The sequence below is a fragment of the Aethina tumida genome, chromosome 1 (genome assembly GCF_024364675.1).
Source record: "Aethina tumida isolate Nest 87 chromosome 1, icAetTumi1.1, whole genome shotgun sequence".
Taxonomy (NCBI): Eukaryota; Metazoa; Arthropoda; class Insecta; order Coleoptera; family Nitidulidae; genus Aethina; species Aethina tumida.
The window spans coordinates 12,108,408-12,131,653 of record NC_065435.1 but is presented as its reverse complement, the minus strand read 5'-3'; the positions used below and the strand labels follow the sequence as shown (position 1 = coordinate 12,131,653).

The window sequence follows — 23,246 nt, the reverse complement described above, 5'->3', positions numbered from 1 at the left end:
AGATCCAACTCCAAATCATTATAATATTTTTGTCCGAATTTCTAATCATTTGCCACTCATTTACTCATTATTTACTATACAAAAAACAATGAAATATGATCAGTGGATGTTTTGGTTCTATTTTCTATGCCATTAAATATATTATTTACTGATTTTTAATAATCATCTTCTTATGTATTATTAAGTAATTTATGATACTCTCTGCAACAATAATTACCATACTAATATATCAAATTAGGGAATTTCCTTCATTCCTTCACCCTCATCAAAAACACAATTATGATATTGTTTGTGTCTTAAATTACAAGTCGAAAATAAAAAAAATCTGACCACAAACTCCGTCAGTTATGTAATCGGTTATTTTACATCACGCAAAAACGGTCCAAACTCGAAAATATAAAAGACGTTTATTTTGTACCGTCATTGGATTATATAAAAAACTTTTATTAATAGTCACTCGTTGGAAAAACTATTTTTTTTTAAATAAAATACCCTATTATAGTTTAAATAATAAGCATAAATCTAAAATTACCGGCATAACGTAATAGTTTCACATAAACCACGCTCTTCAGAGAAATAACTATTGTTTTCTAGTGAATTCTTAAATAATTAATAGACTTATAATCAAGACTGTTATTAAATTACTCTAGTGTGGTATTACATGAATCATTTAATAGTTATGACCTACTATTACTACACCTGGTTTAATAAATTCTTTTAATATTTTATTATAAAAATTATAAATAATTTTATCTTATTGTGCAACTATTTTTAAAACATTTTTCCTAAAATAATCACAAAATACGTGGTATAAGATTAATAATTTTTAATTAATGTCATTAATAAATCAACTTAAATTACTTCAGTAACTTTGAATAGTTAAAATAGAACCACTTTAGACAAAATTAATTAAATAAACGCGATGAAGCAGTTTTTTTCTGTAATTTTTAGATGTTTTTCGGGTCGTTTTGTGTTCCAGCAATAAATTTTCCACAAGGCACACTTAATTAGGATTACAAATTGCATCATACCGTATATTATTGGCGTCCGTAAAAATTGTTGGAAAGATTAACTTAAATTTAATTAGAGAAATTAGTACTTTTAAATGTACTAGTTATTAGTTAGCATTATTACTAGGCGTGATTAATTTTAATATTTGTTTTTGTTTATGTCTGAAATGGATATGTGATTACAATTTCGTTTGTTGTTACCAAAGCGAATGAACTTACAAAAGTAACCTGTGACAATGGTCAGGTGCAAAATATTTTGGAATTTCCTATATGGGGAAAAAAATAAAACTAAAAACACAATTCCACTTAAGTATTGGTCACAACACGATTAAATACTATTTTGAAGTGTCTGCTTCGAAAATTATGCGACCTTTTTGTACACGATGATTCTGAGAAAGTTTCTAATATTAATAATAAATCATTTATTATATTGATATGTATTGTTCTATTTCTGTAATATATTAGTATGTATTTTATTGATGTTATCAACCAAAATGTGTATTAATTACCTTATACATATTTTATGAGTGAGTCACAAATTTTTCAGAATAATTTAATAAACAAATTTTGTGTATTACTTTGCAGTTTTGTATAAATATAACCAAATTTGCAAGTAAATTATGTACAGTAGCGGTCATTAGTTCAACTTTTTTAACGGTTTTGACTATTTTTAGTTTAACGTGAAGTATTTAAATAAAATTAATTTTAAAAACTGCCTTCTAAAAACTCATATTTTCTTATTCTATATATATAGAGAGAGAGAGAGAGAATACTATAATCAATTCTTGAGGTGAGAATAGCTGGACTCTAATTGAAATATTAATATTTAAATATTTAATGTGAATTGTTAAAATTGTTGTTTTATACAGTATTATTCATATTCTATAAAATGTACATTTATTTTTCTGAATTGAGCTGGACATAAATATAGCAACTTTAATTTTAAAGGAGATTTTTAATGATCTGTGTTACTTAATTTAACATTAACACTTTGTTTAATATCCTTTTTGTTTTATAATTTTGGTCTATGTCCTTCAAACTTCTTGAATTGCTATGATGAGTTCATTTAAATTTGTGTTTGATCCTTTAACCAATCCGTCGCAATTTTGGATTTGTGTTTGGGATCGTCCTCATGTTGAAACATATTTATTAAGGGCATCATTTCTTCTATATGTGAAAGCAATTTTTTATTTACATCTTTGTACCTAAATCAGTCTGAGGTGACCTACCTTAGAATATAAGTAGAACCTTCATATTTTATACGTTAAATTTGGACTCGTCATTAAATAATACTCGTCCCTAATGTTCTGTGGTCCAGTGAATGTGATCCTCAGCAAGTTGAAATTGGACTTCAAATAAAGCTTCATTCACTAACCACTCTCTCACAGTTCTTCAGCATGTCTCATTTCCTCCAGGTTAGCTCTAATTTCAGTTGACGATAAGATTGGAAAACTCAAACAATTTTTTTTGTGACTACCACTTGGCCAGTTTCTCTAATTTTTTTAATAATACGATAAACGATTGACTTATTTATCCTTAAACTATAATCGATTTAAATTCACAGAGAGCAATGAAAGACCATAAAGCAAAAAGTTGCTATAATTTTGTCCATTGAAAAATAAAAAAGTACGCAATTTTTTAGAGAATAAAATTAGATTGACTAATTGCATAATAGATACAACATTAATAGAAAACACGATAGATCATGCCATGTAATTCAAGTGGTACAACTTATATTTTTAATATATATTATTAAGTTACTATAATTATGTCCACTACTGTAAGTACTCATTTATTAATAGTTCAGGATGTAAAGCTACTAATTTAAATAATGTATTTAAATAAAATTAACGTAATTATTTATTTTATATTATGTAAAAATTATATGTAACACTAAATGTCTCACAATTTTATATTAAATCAATTTAAGGGTAAAGTCCAATGTGACTCAATGGATTTTTACTTTTAATATATATAAATACTTTATTTCTTCGAACACTCATTTAATGTAAATATGTAAACAAATCATTTATTGTTATATGTATATTCAGATTAAAGGATAATTTTAGTATAAATTATTCATAAGCATTCAATAATCAATAACTTTAATTTTAAGCTACCTGTAAATCAATTCAATTAATTTTTTTATTAACTAAATCGTTTCAAAGGATGCATACAGGGGATTTCGAGAATAGCCATTAAATATGAAACATAATCTTTTCAGCTAGCTTCCAGAATTAAACATTACTATTATTATACAATTATTTTTTTCCTGGTTTTGCGGATTATTAGTGGTTTTCTACAGCCAAATAACATCCGGCTAAACTTTGTTTATTATTAACCCACATAAAATTCAGATCTCCTATATTTAACATAAATATTTAGATTTACTTGTTTAGACTAAAAGTAAAAAACCTTAACAGATATATTTAAAGTCAGATAAGACACAATTAATTAATTTAATAAATTTACCCTTAATTAGCTGCCCTAATTTAATTTATAACGGTTTTATAGTAAATATTTTAATGTTAAATTAATTATTTAGTCTACATGCAATTATTTCTGTTTTGCAAGATGTTTGCACCCAACCATTTATTTGCATATGCCAATCAACAGTAATAGTTTAATTGTGTCGACCCAACCCACTCGATTAAACGTGTTAAAATTAAAATCGTGTATCGATTTACATATATATCAAACATAATGAGGATATAAATACGAATGCTGAAACCAGGAACCGCCAATTATTTCAACAGGCTCCGACGCTCCAAGCAAAAAACAAGTAAAATACAATATTTGTAGTAACGTTCTGTGTCAAAATATTTAATAGATCCATCCGGGAAAGAATAACCGGACATTTTTTTCAGACAAATGACGATCACAGTAAAGGGAGGGTTTTGATTAGGTAATTTTTTGAAAATTCCACGGTTTTGCTACAGACGTGATGCGGTTTCAACCACATGCGATAAATATGTTATATCCGACCAAAATTGTTAATCATTAGTAATACTTGCAGTAAAAATATAAATATTTATACGCCTGTTCAAAGATAAGAGATGCAACTCTGACTAATGTTAAAAAATAATGTTCAATTGTTTATTGAATCTTGCTTCCTGGAACAATCAAAGTACGAAAATCCTGTTCAATTGTTAGTCACAATATAGTTTATAGGAAATAAATCATCCGGATAATGAAGTAGAAAATACGAAACTAATTGTGAGAATGACAAATATTTGTATGTGGAAGATTTTTATGTTAACTGTTTCATCTTTAGTTTTGTTTAGGTAATTTTCACAAATACATTAAATATTTAGTAACCAGACTTTGAAACTTATAAAATATGTTTGTGAATTCAGTAATTAACTTTAATTGCTTATTTTTAATAAGAAATTAACTAACAAGTTAAATGATTTTGGACCAATGTATGTTATGTTATATTCAGTGTATCATGGTATGTTATGATGATTTTGTGGGGAGTGAGGACATTGTTTAAAAGTATCAAATATCTGGAATAACAAGTTCAATATTGACTTGAATGAATAAAGCAACCTTTTCACAAATAATAAGATAAATTATTGTTTTATCCAACCTCCATTGTTATGGATGATTTGTTCTTGTTGCTATCGTCTCAAATATTCATGAAGTTTCAATTTCACAATCTTCACAAGGTTTCAAGTATTTCTCTTATTTTTTAATCTAATTTAGTATCAAGTTCATTGGGACTGGGTTGGATATTTTATTAAATTAACTTTATTTTGAGAAAGCCAAGATGTGTACATTTAATGGGTGAGCTTCTGTTGATCTCTTGAGAATATACCACATTACTTCTTAGTACATCTACGTATTGATATTTATCCACCACTTCGTTCATTCTTGAATAAAAGTCCTTCTTTAGCAGGGGGTAGAAACATGTAATATAAATATTTCCATCTCTTGGATTATCATCTATTTCCCAATGCAGATTCGAGTAATTTCAACCGTGGATTTTTTTAGGCAGAAGTGGTTTTTTGTCTGGCCGGTTTGCTCTCAAATTACCATCTATTAAGCGATTTCTTATGGGTCTTGACGTCATACACACGCCATAATTTTGTAACTATCCTTTGGGAATGTTTTCGAATTTCGTATGACTTTGTAATTGTTGTTTTTCTTGAGTCAACCAGTTTCCTTCTATGTAGCAAGAGAAACATTCTTATCATTGTGTAAACAATTTATTTGGCAATTTATACAGTTTTGTCTCAAACTGAAGGAATGAATGAACATCTGGAGATCTTTGGTATACAATTTAATATTAAATTAGTTTAACTGTTTCAAAAATTCATTCATATTAATATTGGAAGAAATAATTATTACTTTAATTATTACCTCATTTGTCACAGTTGTATCTGAAGATAAACAGCAAAATTGACCCAATCTCTTAGAAGTAGCAGCTTCCTGAAGCAATAAAATATAATGATTTCTGAGTAGATATTAACAAACCTCAGAACAATTGTTGACAAATTAGTTCAGGTCATGTGTGCATACAAATAAATGATGAAATATTATTTTTGATAACAGATGATAAATAACCATTCACGTAAAAAATTTAAGATGAATCATGTGGATATTCCAGAGTAAATATGTATTAATGTGCAAAAAATTATTACTAGAGTTTTTCTCTGTATAAATACCTATAAGATTTTCTGTTTATCGAGATAGAGTTCGAAATAATTCCAATAAAAATGAGCATTTTATGAATCAATAAATTATGCTATCGACGCAAACTGAAGTTTGAAATAAGAAAATGTTTTATAAATTTATTATATGCCAACTAGATTTCTAGACTAGTATTCAGAACTCAATTTTTAAAATAATGTTTAGTTAACAAACAATAAAAAATTTATATATGAACGTTTTTTCTATATTTAGAAGAAAATATTTCATAAATTTATTTTTAGATATATTTTTATACGTAATATAAAAGAAAATATTTCATAAATTTATTTTTAGATATATTTTTATATATAGGGTGTCCCAACTTTGGACAGATCAGAGAAAAACTGACTTAAAATTTAGTAAAATAGTGTTTAGTCAACATACAACAAAAATTTTATACATACACTGTTTCGTAACATCAAAAAAATGTATGTATACTTAAAATTACGAGATAATATATTCAATTTTTTTATATCAAATGAAAATCTTAAATATGTCAAAAAAATCATGTTTTCAAAAATATATAATATATACTTATAGACGATGATGCACGTAACTGATATTTAATTTATTTAGTTGTTTTATAGATTCCATAATCACACACACAAATAATATGACTAAATTTAAACAAATTAAGTTAGCTTAAGATAAGTCTATGTTTGTCAAACACTATATTTGGTAGATTTAACGTAAATACCTATAAAAATATTATTTTCCGTGTGTTTCATAAACGACACTTTTATATGTTCAGAAATATGGCTATATCTTAACTAAAACTAATTTAATATATCATAAATTATATATTTCTGAAAGAAATAATTTCAAATTCCATTTAAAATAAAAAGGTGTCATATTATCTTGAAATTTTCAATTTTCAGTCTGTTAAAATTAACTTTTAATTAAATTGATTTATGAACACTTAAATCTCTATCTAGTCTGGAAACAGTCATTGACAACCAATTTGGGACACCCCGTATAATGATAATGATATAAACAATTTACTTTAATATAAACTAATAACTTTCTAATAGTTTTTACGTGTATTCTCATAGGTACCCTCATAACTCACGTTATTTACAGATAATCCCCAACTTCTCGTATTTCAGTTGATACACCATAAAAGTATTTCCTGAACACATCCTGTTAGTGTTGTCACAATAATGAGAAATTTCAGCAACAATTATTGATTATAGGCCAGCATAATTTGCATAAACAAATTGTTATGTAATTACTTAATTAAAATATTCGACGAAGAAGAACTGATATAACATAAAGAGAAATGACGACACGTGACAATGCTGTTTTCGTACATTGTTCTTAACCACAGACCACGTAATTTAGACATAAAAAAATAATTAAAAATGACATTAACCATGAAAGGCTCAATGCAAAGGTATGGAATGAATAGCCATTGTGTATATGCTGGCGAAGATCAGTTCTTAGCACCTTAACATCAATTATGTTGTAACAGCCAATTTATGGAGTCGGGAATTAAAAAAATAAATTAAACAATTCAATTTTTTACGTGTTAATTCAGTTTTCAATAGAGATTCTTCAACTGGAATTGTTGTAAATTGAATATGAATTATAAAAGCTCCAGCTACAATTGAACATTGAAGGTTACCTAGTTGTTAATATTAAATAAAGAAATTTTTCTATATTAAAGTTATTTAATTTAGCTACACAATTCAAAAAAAAAGTGAATGCAATTAATACAGATTTTTTTGGGGATTTATGAAACTGTAAAAAATAGCATTGGGTTGGAGCTGGTTTAATGAAGTAAACTCGGTCAAAAATTAAAACGTAATTATAAATTCCAAAACAAATTTTAAATTTAGTGACAGTTTTATTATTAAATTAAATTTGATTGTTTCTAAAATGTTATTTATATTGTTTTTCTTTATAAATTAATAATTAAAAAGTTTGTATTGTTATAATAAAATAATCTGCATTTATTTGTTTAGATGCTTTTAAAATAAAATGTACAAACATTTAAAAAGATTAAGAGACCCATTAAAATAAACACAAGATAAGAAAGTAGAATGAAATTGTAAACTAAACTAAATAAGTTATTTATCTAGTACAAACAAAATAATTGCTCCAGTCTTACCATAATTGAACACTTCAAGTAAATCATTACAATATTATTATTGTGTTCGTATCAGAGGTAGTGGAACGAGTAAACGAGAAAACGGGGAGCCCTTGCGTGGGCAACGTGCAGTCCAAATAATAACATCAATGGGTTTTTCCCATTGAAATGTATACGACGGCGGGAGAATTCTAACATAACCAGCGGATCCATGTAAATTCTACGCTGGAACATAACAACATAAAGTCGATGAACAGTGCGGCATCGACATTATTTTTTAACGAACCGCGGAGTAAGGCAAGTGTGAATTTCGGAAAGCGGGGGGCACAGAACGTCGAACCGATTTATTGGTTTCAATTAAAACAACTTGTTTCGACGTTTAATTATTGGCTTTAAGTGACATCACATTTGATTGTTTGTAACCAGTGAGTGGAGACGGTGGTTTCAAGGTGTTCGATTTTCTGTTTACATTCTGTACACAGTCCACCATCTACCATGGTTTCAAGAAAAACATGTAAGTACTGCTCTTTGTTTTTGGACGACTTAGTCTTGCTACTGTGTTTTATATATATCATGTCGTACCAATTGTTTTACCTTGACTAGAGTTTATATTTATTTCTAAACTGGTTTGCAGGAACTTATTGATTATTTATATTACCTTCCAAAATTTCATAATGATTTCAAACCAACGTTTGACCTATACACAGATTTTAGTCGACACAACTATCGTCCATTAAAAATGTGTTTCAAAATACAAATCGACCAAAAAAGGAAGTATATCTGAAATCAGAAATCGTGGTTTCCATGAAAAAACTCAATAGGACTGTTTATAAACCACAGTGATCTTAATTTCTAAATTAACAACAGAAGTTGCTGGTTTCAGAACGATTTTGTTTAACCACAAAGCTATTTAAAGACGAATTAGTTTATAGTATATGCTTATGATAATTTCATAAAGTACTTCTTTGAAGTGTGGAATCCGTAAACTAAAAAAAGTTATCTAAGGTCAATTATTATTGATTTCATTTGATGGTAAACGAGATAGTTCGAGCATTATTAAAACAGTATTAAATATCTATTCATAGTAATGTGCCAAGGTAAATCGTCGCAATTCAACCAAGAATGTGGTTGTGAAGTGAAACGCCAAAAAATAAATAAATTCAACGCATTTTTGATAAGGAAATTATCACCAACCCACTACTATTGTCAAGAACATCATAAATATTAAAGAATCCGTACTTTTGTTGCTTTAATTTAATTTAAGGAATTATTCACGATTATTTCAAGAATACGAGAAAAATATTACTGACGTCATTTGAAAAGAATAAGACTAATTGAGTGGTTCGAATTTAATTTATTTTAAATAGTTTCCGAAAATATTTGCTTGCGGTTGAAGTGATCTACATAATTAATAATTAATATGTGGTCATTTGCCTTCCTTCTTCATTCATACATTCTTTAAGGCTTCATGCAGGTGTCAATTCAGAAAAAGATTTTAATTTTACCAAAACCTGTTTATCGGTTTTGAAACCTACATGAAACTCTTTCCAATTTCCAATTTTATATTTTATTTAAGGAATATTTTGAAATATTACATATAATTATAATTATTAAATGTTGTATCCAGATTAATCAATTTCCCTTTTATTTGTGCAGCAGTATACAATTTTTCACATCTTTAAGGTGATAAAAAATTAATTTAATTTATTTTAATTATAAAAATTGTAATTAGAATCAATTCTTTACAGGGTTTATATTTATGACATTAATATTGACAATCAGCAGATAAAATATATCAAATTCAATGGACGACTTTATGATGAATCTCAATCGAAACCTACATAAAGCTCTTCCACTTCCCAATTTAATATTTTATTTAAGTATTTTAATGTTTTACAAATTACACCAATAACTTACTTTTATTAATTATGGTAATTAAATGTTGCGCCCAGATTAATCAATTTCCCTTTTATTTGTGCAAAAGTATACAATTTTTTAATTTCTTATGGCGATAAAAAATTAATATACTGTTTTAATTATAAAAACTTTAATTGAAATCAATTCTTTTAAGATTTTATATTTATGACATTAATACTGGCAATTAGCAGCCAAAATATATCAAAATACTTTGTGGTGAATCACAATAGAAATCTACATAAATCTCTTCCAATTTTATATTTTGTTTAAGAAGTATTACACCAATGATTTACTTCTATTAATTATAATTACTAAATGTTGGGCTCAGATTGATCAATTCCATTTTATTTGGGTGCCAGTATATAGTTTTTCAATCCATTAATGCGATAAAAAATTAATTTGCCTTGTTTTAATTACAATAATTCTAATTGGAGTCAATTCTTTTCAGGTTTTATATTTATGACATTAATACTGGCAATCAGCAGTCAAAACATTTCAAATTCAGTGAACGACTTTGCAGTGAATCTGTTGGCAGTGAGTACAGGAAGACGTCGAACCCAGAAACATTTGCAAATTACCGTTACTTTTAGGTCACAACATCCGAGGCTGGTGACAACTTGAACGTGGCTCTTTCGCCCTTCACGATATGGACGTTGCTGACGATCATTTCGGAAGGTGCGGAAGCCAACTCGCTGAAACAACTGGTCAACGTTCTAAAACTGAACAACCACAATTTGAAACAGATCAGAGCCGAGTACAGAAATTTGCTCAGCAGTCTCACCGTAAGTCAAATTGTCGCTCAACCGGAATAAATAAAATGTTATAAAGGATAATTTTAGCAAGATGCTGACGGGACGCACTTGGATTTTTCGAGTGCCATCTTCACCAACAATAAATACAAACTGAGGGAGACGTTCCAGAGGACTGCTCAGCAATTTTACGACGTCAAAGTTCAGCCCATTGACTTCAAAAACAAAGCAGCCGTGCAACAAATCAACAAATACATTGAAAGCGGCACGAAGAACCGAATCAAAGGACTGGTAAAAGAATGTGAGCACATCCACACATCATTTAGTAACCTGTCTTTATTAATCTTACATGTTTTCAGTCGATATCGTGGATGCCCAAATATTTTTGACGAGTGTCTTGTACTTCAAAGGAGAGTGGAAGACGCCGTTCAACAAGACCGCCACCAAAACCGACGCCTTCTACGACGAGAAGAACAACAGAATAGGAAATGTTGAGATGATGTACCAATCTCACACGTTCCCCTTCTCCAGAATTGACGAAATTAAAGCGTTCGCCGTCGAATTACCCTACGGAAGAGTACGTTGTTGAAGTACCTTAGAAGTTTGTGCTAATTACTGTTGTTTGTTTAGGATGGAAAAATGTCAATGATCATTATTTTGCCTTACAAAGGCAATCACGTTTCCAATACGCTTAATTTGTTGTCCAGAGTCACGTTTAAACGGGTCCTAGACCTTCTAGGAGATGCGGAAGAACAGTACGTTGACGAAGACGTGCAAGTGTACCTGCCACGTTTCAAGATTCACTCCGAATTTTTCATGAACAGAGTACTAATTAAGGTACTTAAATTAATATAAAATTTAATCATAATCATTAAATAATTCCATTCGTATCTCCAGATGGGTATAAAAGATATTTTCAACTCCCAAGACGCTGAATTACTGGGAATTTTGGATCAGTATTTGTACATCACCAAACTCCTACAAACAGCCAACATTGAGGTAGATGAAGAAGGCTCTATTGCTTCGGCAGCTGCAGGTAATTGACCAACCAAATTTCCTTAGGAACCCAGAACTAATTATTTTTTTATCATTTATTTCAGGTGCGTCCTTCGCTTACAAATCGCCGCCGCCGAAATTCCAGGCGAACCACCCATTTTTGTATTTTATCGTTGACAAACCGACACAAAGTATTATTTTTGCGGGAAAACTCAGCAATCCATCAACTATTTAAAGAGTATTTATATAGTATGTAGTTCCTAATTTAATCTATATTTTACGAATAAAGTATTTAATTTTTTACAATATCTGTGGTACGTAGCCGTTTGTTGAATATAGATTATAACTTTTATGATTTCGTAGTTTTATTTATTAAAAATGTACTGATTGTTACCAATGAATACAATTTAACAATTATAAGATAAAATAGTTCTTAAGGAGTATTTGTAATTAATGCAATAAACAGTTTTATTTATAGAATATATTGATTGCACACTTAACAATAAAAGAATTATAGATTTTTTATAAGGCTCGTTGTTGTTTGTTTAAAGTTCAATAAAATTGTATTCCGCAATAAATCATTGATTGCATATGATTTTTATTACAATTTACTAAACAATGACACACGCTTAAATCGAATTAAAAAATATACGTTCAAGGATATGTAATTAGTAATATACTGAAAAAGGGAATGGAAAACAATTAATTAATAAATACAGCATGGTAAATTTAAATTTAAAAGTTATATTCGCGCCTTCTGAAAAATTATAGGAAACGTTATCTGCGTTAATACAGGGAAGAGACAACTAGATGTCACTATAAATTTGTTATAATTAATATGTTTATTATTTTCATTTGTAAACGTCTGACTAGTTAAAAACTGAAACGTTAATTAATAAATCATTAATCTTAATAAAATCGGTTGATTAGTTGACGTATGTTTTTTAAGGTTATGGGCCTGTTTGCGACAGCTGTCAAATATATAGAAAATATTTTGCAACGATTTAAAACAGCATAATCCCACATTACTTAACTACCAGTATGCATATTTGTATACTTACTAAAAAGTGTGAGAAATTAAGAGTGTTGAAATAGAAGGCGTAATAATGATTTATAAGAAATTAGTATAATAAGATTATTTTAACTAAAACACGAAAAATGGCAGAACAAAATTCGACACAAATCCAATTTGAGAATCCTATGTTTAGGGAAATCCACAAGAATACATGGCTGAAGAAAATAACACCCTCGAAAAAGGTGAGTAACTACCAAGCCTCAGCATGCACTTTCTAATTACCTGTTTGTGCGCCTTTTTTAGAAAAGGGAAAAGTTCTGGGTGGTGTTTTGTGTGCACGACGACACGAATGCATTTCTCGAAACATATATCGATAATAAAATGGCAGTATTCCATAAACCTGATTGGTTTGTCTCGCTGAACGACGTTCAGCACATATCCCCAACAATATGTGCCTCTGAACAGGAATACGAATTTGTTCTGACATTAAGTACTGAAGTAATAAGATTAGCAGCTCCAACTTGGGATCAAATGCACGAGTGGGTGGAAGCTCTTCGAGGCAAACTGTATGAGTTACGTATACTAAGCCCCAAGGAAAACTTATATACCAAGTTACCTGATAGAAGTTTACCACTGTTATCCACGAGAGATCCCACTTCACCTTTGCCACCCACTCCGGCAGTACCACCGGAATTCACGCCCGGAATTGAGCCACTCAATACTGAGGCGCCTTCCGTTGTCACTGTTGTAAGTCATAGGAGGAGGTCGGAATCTCAAAGTGGAATCTCAAGGAGAAGCAGCAACGCCAGTGATATTCCCAGACGTCAAGCCACTAGACATGATGTATTTAATTTTGAACAATTTAATAATATTTTAGAACCACCCTCTTCTGCTCCTTCCAATATTACTACCCAGTATGAATTTCTGTTTCAAATGCAACAAAATCCGGGTAAGAAAATTATTTATGATTAAATTTTAAATCTTATTTTCCTAAGAAAAAAGTTTAAATACACTTCAGATACTTAATCTTTAGCCTCTTTATTTGTGGCATGTTTTAAGTGGTTTCCTATACTTGACCTTAGAATATTTCTTGGATTGTTTGAGTTGTGATGATGGTACTTATTTATAGATGTACAGTTAATGTGATATACAAAACTAAAATTGTTGGAAGCATAAATATGTAATGGGTTACCACATTCTTAGAAATATTTTTATAACATTTACACTATTTGTTATTGTGTCATATAATCTGTTTTCTATGAAGTTTCAGTTTAGAACATAATAGTAAATGTATGGTAAAATCCAAGTGCGTCAACACTTAATATTGATTACATCATTTTGAATTGAACCTCTTAATCCATTGGTTTTAGATTGAAATATGACACATCCTCAGTATTTGTGTAATTAATAGAGAGCGGAGCAATGAAACTTATGACGCAAAATACGGGGTCAAATTTATGAGCAGATGTAAAACTGTCTTACCTTTTGTCGGCTGCACAAAATGAATAACGGCGACATTAAAAAAATTTACAGTTTCTTACCATAATGTACAACATATTACTAATTTAATATGCTGTTATTACTAATAACTTTAAGTGATAACAGTAGTTTTGTGGCTGATAATTTAACTATGAATCAGAAATTTATTTAAGCGACATTAGATATTAATAGATATATTTATAAATCATATTTACAGTGGTTTATTTTATTAAGCAATAATTTCAGCTTAAATTAAATCTTACTTACTTACAGAAATAGTACAGATTTAAAAAATATATATTTATTAAATAATTTATACATAACTATAAAAATTGTTAATATTTTGTTGGGTACACTTTGTTCATTATAACCGTCTGTAAACAGTGAGACAAATATTTAACGAGATATCTGCCACGGTTGTTTGAAATTAAATTTCACAACTCCTCAGTTAATAACCAAATGTCATCTAAATTCGAGATTTGATGTCATTACATAAGTTTCCAATTGGATTTAAATACGAATTTTAAACTGGCCAATCGAGAACCTCAACATGATTACCTTTTAACCAATTTTGAATAACATTCTGTAATGCTCTTATACCATGCCAAGAAAAAAAACTTCAAACCATAACGTTTCCTCCATCGTCTTTTAAAGTTTTTCTTGTCTATCTAGGGTCCAAACTTTTATTTGGAGGACGACGAACATATTGTTTACCATCGGATTCTATTTTATTGAACTTGGATTCATCACTCCAAAGTACTCTTCACCAAATTTTGGAGGATATTAATATATTTTTCTGAAAACTTTACTTTTGTTCGAATATTCTCTTTGATACCAATAGTTTACTGTAAGTTTACTGCATTCTTGCAAGTTTTGTTCATTTAGTCAACGTTTTATTGTTCTATATAGACACATTGATATTGTATGACTCATTTAATTCATTTTTTATTAACATAGAAGATAAGAAAGAATTTCGCTTACTAATTCTTCCAATTTGTCTGAAAATAAAAGAAGTTGTGTTTTTGTTAGGACATTTTCTTATTTTATTTTCAATAGAGTGTGTTGTTTCATATTTCTTAATAACATTGTAAACCAGTTTTCCTAAACATATTAAGCTTTTAGCAATGTCAGGAATATTTAAACATTGATGTTCCATATTAATTATTATTTCCTTATTCTCTGATACCTGATAATTGTAACTCAATTTTAGGTCCGTCCAGTAGAGAAGTAGATGTAAGACAATTACCTGTAGAACCTGTAGAGACCAACAGATTGTTGGAAAGATCCACTAGTTGTTCGCCAAGAATTTTACAACCGCCCCCACAGCCGTATAAAACGCTAAGGGAACAACAAGTATTGCAGCTACAAAAAGAAATGAAACACCCTGGAGGTGTTAGACTGCAGCTCAGAAGAAAGGACTGCATTAATTCGATTGGTTTTGTAGACGCCTTTGATGCGGTGTGGTAAGTAAAGGAACAACGTTATTATAATAGTTTATTAATTGATGATTTCAGGGTTTGTGGATGGAAACAAAAGGAACATCCTATGCTATACAACGCTCTTCACATTGGAGACAAGCTGCTTAGCATTGAAGGCATTCCTATAAAAAGTTCGTCTGAAGCTCATAAAGTGTTGTCCTCACATTATTGTGGACTTTATGTCAGTATTCAAGTAACTGTAGTAAAAATATTTACTTTATTTCTATGTTTATTGTAGGTAAATATAATTGTGAAACGCATCCCGTTTGGTCAAGTACTTGTAATACAACGTGAAAGTGAAGGACAGTCTTTGGGCATCATACAAGAAAATAGTACAGCTGTCATAGAATCGGTGCAGCCTGACGGTTTGGCAGCTAGACACGGTTTGACAGCTAAAGCGAAAACATGTGATGGAACTTCGTTTACAAATTGGGTCCTGACTGAAATCAATGGTCGTCCATTAAATTTATTTTTTAAGAAGAACCAAGTTAAAGAACGTCTTAATTCGGTGGGCCGAGACATATCTATTTTAGTACAACCCTTTGATCTAATAAAGCAACTAAAGAAGCAAATGAAGTCTTTGAAAAACTATAAAGAGTATATTTTGCAATAATATATGTCTTTAATGAAATTTTTAATGTTTGTTGTAACCCATTATTTGTGCAATATTTTCTTTTACACTGATGTCAGAGAATAATGTCTGAATTATGTACTGTGATTATTTTATACACATCGTATAGCAAAATAAAGTGACTAAAACACTGATAATGTTTTATTTATATGTTTACGTTGTAACGTACAAATTTGCTTTATGAGTTCAACAACCAAAATTAATATCTCATGCCACATGTTTTAAATGAGCTAAGGTGAATCATCAAGTAGAAAGAGGTTCCATGCATTCATTGAACTTCACTAAAAATAGGACAAAGTAATTTCACATAAAATTGGTTGATGACAATTGTCGCCGGTCTGGAAACAGGTTGAAGGTGATAAACCTGGTAAAACAGTACTTAAAAGTCCCCACCCAACCCAGGAAGGTTCAAAATGTTAAATGAGAAGTTCTACCTTATTATTAATAAATAAAAGACGGTTTCAATAAATATTAAAATGCGTTTTATTTGGTTTAGAATAAAATAATGTCGAATATAAAATACATAAAAATGTAAAAATAATAAAAATCTATATCTACTAAACCATATGAAGTTAATACATTCATTGCGCAAGTAAATACTGCTTAAGCATATTGAAAAATTGTTGATATGTCATCTGAAAAGCAACATACCGAAAAATTTGATTGACACAACGAAATTCTCACTTTTTGTTTCAATTATTTGATCCTTTAACTTAAGTCAAAACACTAAACATCTACTAGATTGTGTAATATAAATGCACTTATTAAAGGAATACCAATATAACCATGTATATTTTTCTCTATAATACTTATATTGAAAATTAACATCTGAGATCGAGGGAGAATTTTTAGAAAATTGACTCACAGTGTGTATAAAGGATGAAAATACTAATTGTTACAAATCTTTAAATAAATATATACGCCTAAGTATGATTATATACCATTTAATTTTCCCAAGCTCTCAGTAATTAAATCATATCTTTTATACAGACTCCGTCGGACTTTGGAATTCTGACAATGCGACGATCGGATTTTGTACTTTCTTCTGTGAACCTTTCCTTACTTTGGCACGAACTTCCTCCGGTTTCTCGGGTCTAACCAAAGGCTTCTTTTCGGGGGCCTTCATCTTCCATACAATTGGTAACTGTGGGGCAGAAAACGTCAATTACTTGTGCAAAATGCACACAATTTTGATACTTACAGTCACAGTCGCTTGTCTCGGGTATTTGGTAGATGCCACATAAGAAGCTTTCACAGTCAAAACAACAGCATTCATTAAATTCTTTGCAGCTTGAATCAGAGATGTAGCACTGTCCAACTACAACAAATATCCATTAGTTAATTTAATTTTATACAGGTTTTGTAAACGCAACTTACCCCAGATACAATTAGTTCACCACTGATATTCTGAACATCAGCCTTTACTTTGGATGTGATATTCATCTGATGACAATACAAGGCAATACGTTGCAAGTAGGCCAATAAATCTTTTTTGGTGGAACTCTCAGGACACTGATCGGCGATTTGTCTGGTCAGTTTGTCCAGCTTAGTGCCGGCCTCGGAAATCTTCTTGGCTGCGTTGATTACATCCATTGTAGTCTTCAATGGACCACGGCCACTAAACAAATTAATTTCGTTAAATAAAATAATCACGTTTTTTTGTGGTCGTACCGTGTGAAGTCCGTCATTTCCATCATAATCATGCACATGTGCTTGGCAAGTACAATGATGTCGTTGCCTGTGTCGTCCCATTTGGCAACTTCCCTGTCGAATTTGAGCTTCTCGTTTCTGAAGAACTCGACCTGTTGCAAGATCTTCTGCTTGTCTTCCTCCGGCATTTTACCCATGGCTTCTCTGGCTGTGGTGATGCCACTGATGTCCGGGTACTCGTCCACGCCATGTTCGCCAGTGTGTGCGCTTGCTGTAAACACAAATAGGTGTTCAACTAGTACAACAAAGAAATGATAATAAACTTACATTTGCTTCTAGTTTCCAAAGCATGGAAATCATCAAGTTCAACCTCTTCAGGATCCAAGTCCTCGTCAGCTCTGTTCATCAAAACTGCACGTCTAATCTCTCTGACGCCATCGTAAACCAATCTGGAAGCATCGATGAAGTCGTTTTCGTCCACTTCCTTCGGTGGATGGCTGGACAAAGCCTGTACGGCCACCTGCACCCTCTGCGTAAACTTAGGCATGACTTGTTCATTCAACACTTTAACGGCCTCCAGCACTCTCTTGGTGTAGATGCAAGGCTCGTAATTGTCCATTTCTGCGGTAACTACGTTGCACACCCTGGTGGACCTGCCTCTAATTCCCCCAGCGGTTCTATCCAAGGTGTCAGCGTCACCTTCCTGAAGTGCCAGCACGCACTTGTTCACGTCCTCCAAAATGTGATTTTCGGATACAGCCAGGAAGTCGTCGATGGTGGTTATATCGTCCACTGCCTCAGTCAAGACTCTCACTTGATTCTCCCAAGATTGCTTGAATGCCTCCATGTTCTCTTGAGCAACTTTACTTCTTGGTCGGGCAGCCAAAATTCTGGCGGCGTTGATCACTTCTGGGCATAGATTGTCTATTTGAGCAGCCGCGTAGCGGACCATTTTAACGCCATCCTCGTTATTTGACATACTACAAACTAGATTGGCAACCTCGACTAATTTATTGGAATGTTCCTGGAATACGAGGGCGTATTCTTCCACTTCTTTTTCGTTGCCGTTTTGAGCAGCCTTTATTAGTACCAATAAAGGAACGTTGGTTTCCAAGAAGCTGAAAATTTAAAGACTACTTGATCAAATAGTTCCAACTTGGATATATTTGGAAGTTTTATAAAACTTGACTTATTGATCAAAGATGTTTCCAAATATTTTGGTCGAATTATTAAGATAAAAATGATCAAAAATTATCGAAGTTTTACTGCATTATGTCATTACCTGTCGGAAATATGATCAACAACAGCTTTTCTGAGCTGTCTTCTTAAGTCTCTTGTTTTCCTGCCCATATTGTCGATAGCACGTCCAAGACCTTCGCTCTTTTCCCCATTACCCATCTAAAAAATGACGTTCAAATGTAACTGTTGAACACCACATACCAAAATAATAAAAATAATAATAATAATATTAATAATAATAATAATAATGGGTGTTGATGTAAAACTTAAAAAGTATATCAAAATTCAAAATAAACTATGTAAATCTAAAAAAGTGGGTGTATGTAGCATAAAAAATTAACAGCATATACAAATTACTTGAAAACATAGTAAATATCAACACTTTTTTATGCCACACATATATAACATGGCAAATTTAAATTGGTAAAACAGTTGTAGTATACATTTAGAAGAAAGTGCACATTTAAAATAGAAACAAACAGAATATTTACCCTTATCCCTCCCCGTAATACTTGTAACTGCTAAATGCAAAACACACTTTAAGCGAAAATCACTATACACACAACAGAGAAAAGAGATGGTCGACATAACAATAAAAAAGACGTCAACACACTAAAATAAAATAGTCAACCATCACTCAAAAAGATACAAAATGCTATTCAAAAGTTTAGTAGTTTCATTTTTTTTTTTTTCATTTTATTCACTTGCAATTAGACTTTCTAAAAGGAAGACAAGTTGTTTGAAAGTCTGAATTTGAATTTGTTCTTAATGATATGTCAGTCCTTTTACAGAGTAACCAAACTTCCAATACTACTAATACAACAACAAACAAAGCAATAACCAGTTCTAAAACTTCACAATCTGTTTAACTTCCATTCATAGTCTACCAAACTTTTGCTTGTAACAGTAGTACAAGGGTAAAAGTGGAACTTACGTTCGACATGTATTCGGAGAGCAAATCTTGCAACGCCTGACGAACGGCGTTGCATTCGGCGACGATCTTCTCACGCCTCTCGTCCCTGGTGCAGCTGGAGTCGGCCATAAGAGCCGCTCCACTTATGATGCTTTCCAAACGTTCCTCCAAGGAGGGCCTCATGCGCTCCTCCTTGTATTGCAACGGATCCATAATTGTGTGATCCTGAAAAAGTCCACCAACTGTATTTGTCCCATTTTCATCGAGCACAAACCAAATCAAACTGCATTAATACAATTAATCGAGTTAATAAAGCGTAAAAAAGGTCTTACGTCGAAATCGTCAAGCGCAGCGGCAAGCTCACCGGGACCATCGTATGGGCCTGTGGCCGGTTGTTGGGTCCTACCCTGGCAAACGTCGTTAATCGTGTTAACGGCCTCGCAAACCTGCTTAAGCACGTAGTCCCTGTTAGCTTTAGCCGCCGCCAATTCCGGATGACGGACATACACTTTGGAAGCGGTTAGCAACATTGTGGAATGTTTCTTTAAAACGGCCCTAGCCGCGGCCAGATCGTCGCGCAATTGCGGATCTTTCAGTTCCTGCTGCCGTTTAGCTGCCTGGTTCATCAGGTCGTTGGCGTTCAATCCGAACGCCTTGATGTTGTCCATCAGTTCGGTGTTGCTGGACGCGTTCTTCACCTTTTCCAAGTTGTCTTCGGCGATGTGGACCGACTTGAGCAGCAAGTGGACGTCGACCATGTCGGCGAGGATCAGTAGCTTGGTCACGGAGGACAGCAGGTTTCTAGCTGCCCTCACCATGTTGCCGCGTTTGAGGGACGAACATGGGTCGTCGGAGAACTCCCGAGCTGCGATACTCATTGCGTTGCCTGTAACAAACATTTCATCTGATATTAATAACAATAAACAAAAGATAAATTAATTAATATGTAAACAGCAAAATTAGAATCTAAATTGTAAACAAATTTTTAGAAGGACATATTATTTTATTTAATAATAATTGTTTATTGTTCAGTATTTATTTAGTTTATTCAGTAATAACAACTCAAATAATTGACAGATTTGTGATGTTGATTCTAATTTATTAATGGTTGTGTCAGCCCAATCAGATAAAAAATAAAATATACTCAAAGAAAACTAATATTAAAGATAAAATTCCAACACCACACACTAAAATTGAACACTATAAATACGTGGATAAAGACTGCACTTCTTGGGCAAAAAGTAATGTGAATTTGTAAATAGTTGACACATATTTCTTGTTTAAAAAACATAAAAAAATATTATTTGTGTCTGTGTTACAATATTCAATTATACAGAAAATGTCAGTTTTATTGTGTTTATTATATAAAAATGTCTGAAATAAATCTAGCCCTTTAAAAATACATATTTTAGGGTGTATTAAATTTAAATGTTAAAAATTTGATGCAGCCATTATTTATTATTATAAAATAATTATTGAAAAAGAAAATTAAATGTTTAAAAATGAATCTGAGATTTTTGTTGTTGACTGATTTATTGATGGTTGTGTCAGCCCTATCAGGTAATAAATAAAATATACTCAAAGAAAGGTTAAAATTCCAAAACTGGAAACTAAAATGGAACACTTTAAATATGTGGATGAAAACAACACTTCTTCTAAAAAATAAATATGAATTTAACACACAAAAGAATATTATTTAAGTCTGTATTTATAATAATCAATAATATGGAAAACATCAGTTTTATTATGTTTATTATATAAAATATACTTTTATAAATGTCTAAAATAAACCAGCGACTGTGTATTATTATAAAACAATACGTTCCCAAATGTTTTAAAATTTAGAATGTATAAAAATTTAAAATGTAGATAAGAAATCATCCTCATACATTTATAAATATACAAAACAATATAGAAATATCTAAACAGTTTGATCAAATTATTGACATACTGATATGATATAGAGAATAAAATGTATAAATAAATATGATTTTAAATAAAAATATGGAACTAAAACATGTAGCAACCTAAAACCAATTTTTGAAAACAGAAATGATCAATAATGCAAAGGCATATAAATATTTAATTTTTCAAGGTGTGGTAGGCTGCTTTAGATTCCTTGGTCTTATAAAAATATTAATAGGTCACCTGCATTAACATTTCAACTGTGCCTGTGCATTTATATATTTACAGTTTCCAGTGAAATATTAAAACAAAGATTTAATATTTTATTAGCAGGACACATTTCTAGTATAAATATTGAAACATTTTAGAGATATCAAACATAGTTGTATGACAAATCAATGGATGTCTCATCATTTTGTAACTCTACTATATTACAAAACATGTATTCCAGGAAAATCTTATGTTGACCTGAAGAATCTATGCTGATGTGACTAATTCAACACAAATGCATGACTAATAAGTTAAATATTCATAACAACAAAACTTACCTGTCTTCTTAACTTCCTGTACTGCATTTAACATTTCAGTGGTAATATCAGGGTTCTCATAAGCAATTTGTTCGCCCTTCTCAATGAAATTCTCTGTGGCTTTTTCAACGGTGCTGACAAGGGCATTGGCACGTTTAGATTTACCTTTCTTCTTCTTGCTGGGCCCTTTCGTATTGACGAGTGTAGTTACTTGAAGTACTAAAGGCTCTAACGTCCTTTCCACAGACATTGTCCTTATCTCTAAGTTTTTGGGGTCCCATTTTAAGCCTAGTTGCTCAGTCATGATTATTGAGCTAAACGGACACTATTAAAGCCTGATTTTCTGCAAATTATTGGTTAAATTTTACCTGGTTCCACTAATACACAAAGAAATACGGGAACGAGAATAATATTCGATGAGTTACTAATTGTTTATCTCTAAATGAATCATAACGAATGAAATGACGTATTGGCAACCACTCCCACTACTTTTCTTCTTCTTCTTGCGGTTATTTAATTTGAACTTGGTTTTTGATGGAGACAATTAATTATAAATTTTATTGCGAATTTATCGTGCGGCAATGATTTAACTTTGTTTTAAAACTCCTTGTCACTTGTGAATTTGTTTTTTAAAATAAAATTGCATAGTGATATAGTCTGTGCGTATTATACACAACTATAATTTTTTACAAAAACAAAACAGAAAAATATTCTCATAGTTTTATTAGTTAATTTTAATAAACATATGAGATAACTATAATTTTTATATAAGTCTTATTAACGTGTAAATTATTAGAAATTAATTTTTTGACTGCTGTTTATGCAAAAAGAAAAAAATACATAGACCCATACAACTTTTAATGTTTTTGTTAATAATATCGGTATTTAATTTTGTTTTAAAGAAATATGCATTATTTATTGTAAGATCAATACCAGAATAATAAGTGTCGAAACTG

The 23,246-nt window shown here is 30.8% G+C and overlaps 3 protein-coding genes across 3 annotated transcripts; 2 read left to right on the top strand and 1 right to left on the bottom strand.

Annotated features, from left to right (window-relative positions):
* The first annotated feature begins 7,884 nt into the window (after nt 1–7,884).
* LOC109596396 (serine protease inhibitor 77Ba) lies at nt 7,885–11,808 on the top strand. Its single transcript, XM_020011939.2, has 8 exons — nt 7,885–8,305; nt 10,157–10,242; nt 10,299–10,490; nt 10,548–10,758; nt 10,817–11,034; nt 11,088–11,294; nt 11,355–11,493; nt 11,558–11,808. The coding sequence occupies exons 1-8, from the start codon at nt 8,287–8,289 to the stop codon at nt 11,686–11,688; spliced, it is 1,203 nt and encodes a 400-aa protein (XP_019867498.1). The 5' UTR covers nt 7,885–8,286; the 3' UTR covers nt 11,689–11,808.
* Nucleotides 11,809–12,364: 556 nt separating this feature from the next.
* On the top strand, nt 12,365–16,187 carry LOC109596393 (uncharacterized). The gene is made up of 5 exons (XM_020011935.2): nt 12,365–12,710; nt 12,772–13,417; nt 15,158–15,410; nt 15,462–15,606; nt 15,664–16,187. The coding sequence occupies exons 1-5, from the start codon at nt 12,612–12,614 to the stop codon at nt 16,036–16,038; spliced, it is 1,518 nt and encodes a 505-aa protein (XP_019867494.2). The 5' UTR covers nt 12,365–12,611; the 3' UTR covers nt 16,039–16,187.
* A 328-nt stretch (nt 16,188–16,515) lies between these two features.
* LOC109596403 (catenin alpha) lies at nt 16,516–22,652 on the bottom strand. The gene is made up of 9 exons (XM_020011946.2): nt 22,312–22,652; nt 20,191–20,744; nt 19,880–20,083; nt 18,989–19,104; nt 18,034–18,824; nt 17,728–17,977; nt 17,434–17,674; nt 17,258–17,374; nt 16,516–17,200 (listed from the first exon to the last, which is right to left on the bottom strand). The coding sequence occupies exons 1-9, from the start codon at nt 22,592–22,594 to the stop codon at nt 17,039–17,041; spliced, it is 2,718 nt and encodes a 905-aa protein (XP_019867505.1). The 5' UTR covers nt 22,595–22,652; the 3' UTR covers nt 16,516–17,038.
* Between the last annotated feature and the right edge of the window lie 594 nt (nt 22,653–23,246).

What these genes read in the sequence shown, in the direction of transcription:
- LOC109596396 (XM_020011939.2), top strand. An exon ending in TGAACAGAGTACTAATTAAG is followed by an intron (nt 11,295 to 11,354) that starts GTACTTAAATTA and finishes TCGTATCTCCAG; the next exon opens with ATGGGTATAAAAGATATTTT. An exon ending in TATTGCTTCGGCAGCTGCAG is followed by an intron (nt 11,494 to 11,557) that starts GTAATTGACCAA and finishes CATTTATTTCAG; the next exon opens with GTGCGTCCTTCGCTTACAAA.
- LOC109596393 (XM_020011935.2), top strand. Translation starts at nt 12,612, where the DNA reads ATGGCAGAACAAAATTCGACACAAATCCAATTTGAGAATCCTATGTTT. An exon ending in GACGCCTTTGATGCGGTGTG is followed by an intron (nt 15,411 to 15,461) that starts GTAAGTAAAGGA and finishes TGATGATTTCAG; the next exon opens with GGTTTGTGGATGGAAACAAA. An exon ending in CACATTATTGTGGACTTTAT is followed by an intron (nt 15,607 to 15,663) that starts GTCAGTATTCAA and finishes TGTTTATTGTAG; the next exon opens with GTAAATATAATTGTGAAACG.
- LOC109596403 (XM_020011946.2), bottom strand. Translation starts at nt 22,594, where the DNA reads ATGACTGAGCAACTAGGCTTAAAATGGGACCCCAAAAACTTAGAGATA. An exon ending in GTTGATCATATTTCCGACAG is followed by an intron (nt 18,825 to 18,988) that starts GTAATGACATAA and finishes TTAAATTTTCAG; the next exon opens with CTTCTTGGAAACCAACGTTC. An exon ending in GTGAACTAATTGTATCTGGG is followed by an intron (nt 17,375 to 17,433) that starts GTAAGTTGCGTT and finishes TATTTGTTGTAG; the next exon opens with TTGGACAGTGCTACATCTCT.